This window comes from Colobus angolensis, unplaced genomic scaffold, assembly GCF_000951035.1.
Source record: "Colobus angolensis palliatus isolate OR3802 unplaced genomic scaffold, Cang.pa_1.0 Scaffold130, whole genome shotgun sequence".
Lineage (NCBI taxonomy): Eukaryota > Metazoa > Chordata > Mammalia > Primates > Cercopithecidae > Colobus > Colobus angolensis.
Window position 1 is genome coordinate 5,599,144 of NW_012114253.1, and position 2,348 is coordinate 5,601,491.

General features: G+C 60.3%; 1 protein-coding gene across 1 annotated transcript in view; it reads right to left on the minus strand.

Annotated features, from left to right (window-relative positions):
* Positions 1-2,348, minus strand: part of CROCC (ciliary rootlet coiled-coil, rootletin) — an 84,957-nt gene that overhangs the window by 28,265 nt on the left and 54,344 nt on the right. The window contains 3 exon segments of the mRNA XM_011934077.1: positions 235-378; positions 761-895; positions 1,632-1,811. Coding sequence (XP_011789467.1) covers positions 235-378; positions 761-895; positions 1,632-1,811 — 459 coding nt within the window.

The window sequence follows — 2,348 nt, forward strand, 5'->3', positions numbered from 1 at the left end:
CACAATGCTTGCTAAATCCCACCTGCACACAACAGGCGCTTCACAATGCTTGCTAAATCCCACCTGCACACAACAGGCGCTTCACAATGCTTGCTGCCTCCTTTCTAAGTGCTATTCATTGGTCCTCACATGCAGGGAGGAATCTTATACTCTTCCGGGGCCCTGGGGAACTAGGCCCCCAGGTACACAGCGGCATTTAGGGTATGCTGCTCAGAAGAGGGGGCGGCTGCTCACCTCGCGAAGACAGGAGTCCCGCTGCTTGCCCAGGTCTCGGGCCTGCTCTTGCAGCCTCCTCACCTCCTGGGCGTGGGCCGCAGCAGCCTCCTCCAGCTGAGCCCGTAGGTCCCGCAGCTCGGACGTCAGAGCGTTCACAGTGCTCTGGGACAGAGGGGCTCCTCAGACTTGGTCCTGCTGTGTCCCCAAACCCTGGCTGCTCCCAACCCGCTTGGTGCACTGTCCACTTTCAGCTCTAAACATGCCCCACCACCACCACCCGCTGGTCTGCCGGACCCTCTGCCGACCCCTGGATGCATAGTGAGTGCTGCCCGTGTAGCCAGGCTCTCCCTCAGGCCAAAAGGTTTCATCAGGGCAGGGCTGAGCCACCTCCCTCAGATGGGGGCTCCCAAAGGAAGGGCTAAACCTCCTCTCCCACAGCCTGGAAGCTTCTCCAGGACGGAGCCATGCCTCCCCGTGGTGGGAGCTCCTCAGCCAGGGATGTGCCTCTCTATGAGACGGCAGCCCAGCTGCCCAGCCCCCCTACCCGGTCTTGCTCCTGCCGGCTCTGGGCATCTCGTTTCTGCCGCTCCATCTCCAGGGAGATGGTGGCCAGGCTGTGCCGTGTACCCATCAACTTCTCTGACAGCGCCGTCTTCTCAGACTCCTTCAGAGACAAGGCCTGGGCAGAGGCAGGGGACAAAGGGCTTGGGGATGGGCTGGTCCTGGGGGCATGCTCAGGCTTCTTCCTGCCTGGGAAATGTGCCCACTGGGGGCTTAGAGGCCTGAGTGTGCCACCGCAGGTGGACCCAGGGCAGACGTGCAGCCCTGGAAAAGGGCACAACGGCAGTCACGAGAATCCCGGACAGGATACCACTCATAGAGCTCACTAACCCGCCACAGCACCCTGACAGCAGAGTCTTTCATTCTACCCATTTCACAGATGAGGAAACTAGACTCAAGGAGGTAAAGCGACTCGCCCAGGTACACAGCTAGTGAGGAGAGGAGATGGGCGCAGTCTGCCCTGTCTCTGTTACATTATAGAAAAGTTAGGGACTTGTTATTTGTGGGGACGGATCAACTGATGCCTGTGGACATCGTGGGGACTGCTCAGAAGGCAGCCCTGAGGATCCATGCCCGGCCTGGGTGGGATGAGGCATGGGAGAATACAGAACAGCTTTCCTGGTGTCACAACTGTCACTGTCACTCAGTGAGTGCTCACTGTGTACCAGGCGTGGAGCACAGCAAGGCCTCACGAACCCTCTTCTAATCCTCCTGTCCTGCAGGTGAGGAAACAGAGGACCCCAAGAGGGCAGTGGCCTGCCCCAGGGCTCTTAGCTGCCATGTGGCGGAGCAGGGTCCACCCCAGAACAGGAGCAGCTCAGAGAGCAGCAGAGGCCATGCCAGGGCTCACGAACCTGCTGTTTCTCGCTCTCAGCCAGGAGAAGGCCCTCGTCGCGCTCCTGCTGCAGGGTAGCAATCTCCTCACTCAGCTCTTCCTTCTCGGCCTCCAGCCGGGCCAGCAGCTCCTCCTGCTCGCGCTGCAGCTGACTCTGCAGCTGGGCCCGCTCGGCCTCCAGCTCCCGCCATGCTGCCTCCTAGGAGGCCAGGACCAGACGCGTGTGACACACCAGGAGGGGCCCAGACAGACCCCCCAAGACATCAAGGCAGCAAGAGCCATCTGGCCTCCATACCCTCAGCGACAGGGAGGGTGACCAGGTAACTACAAGGGGGTGACGGAGACACGCCAGGGCTTTCTGAAAGTGCCAAGGGGCAGCAGTGGGCTGGCCTGGTGGTCCCAACATAATCCCCTGAGGAGGGACAAGCAGCTGTCAGCCAGGTAAAGAGAGAAAGACAAAGAACCCCAGGCCAAGAGCACAGCCCCCTGGAAAGGCCTAGAGGATGCAGGGTGCAGAGGGAAACGGGATGCAGAGAGCCACAGTGCCAGAACCCCAGAAGCAGTGGCCAGGCCAGGCCGTGTGGGCCACGGGGATTCTAAGGACAGTGAGGGGAGTGGGAGAGAGGACTCGAGCCAAGGTGACAAGGAGCAATCTGATTTTTAGCTTAGGGGATGTTCCAACAGCTGTGGAAGAGGGATTGGGGTTGGGATGGAGGGGAGTTAGGATTGGCTGTGA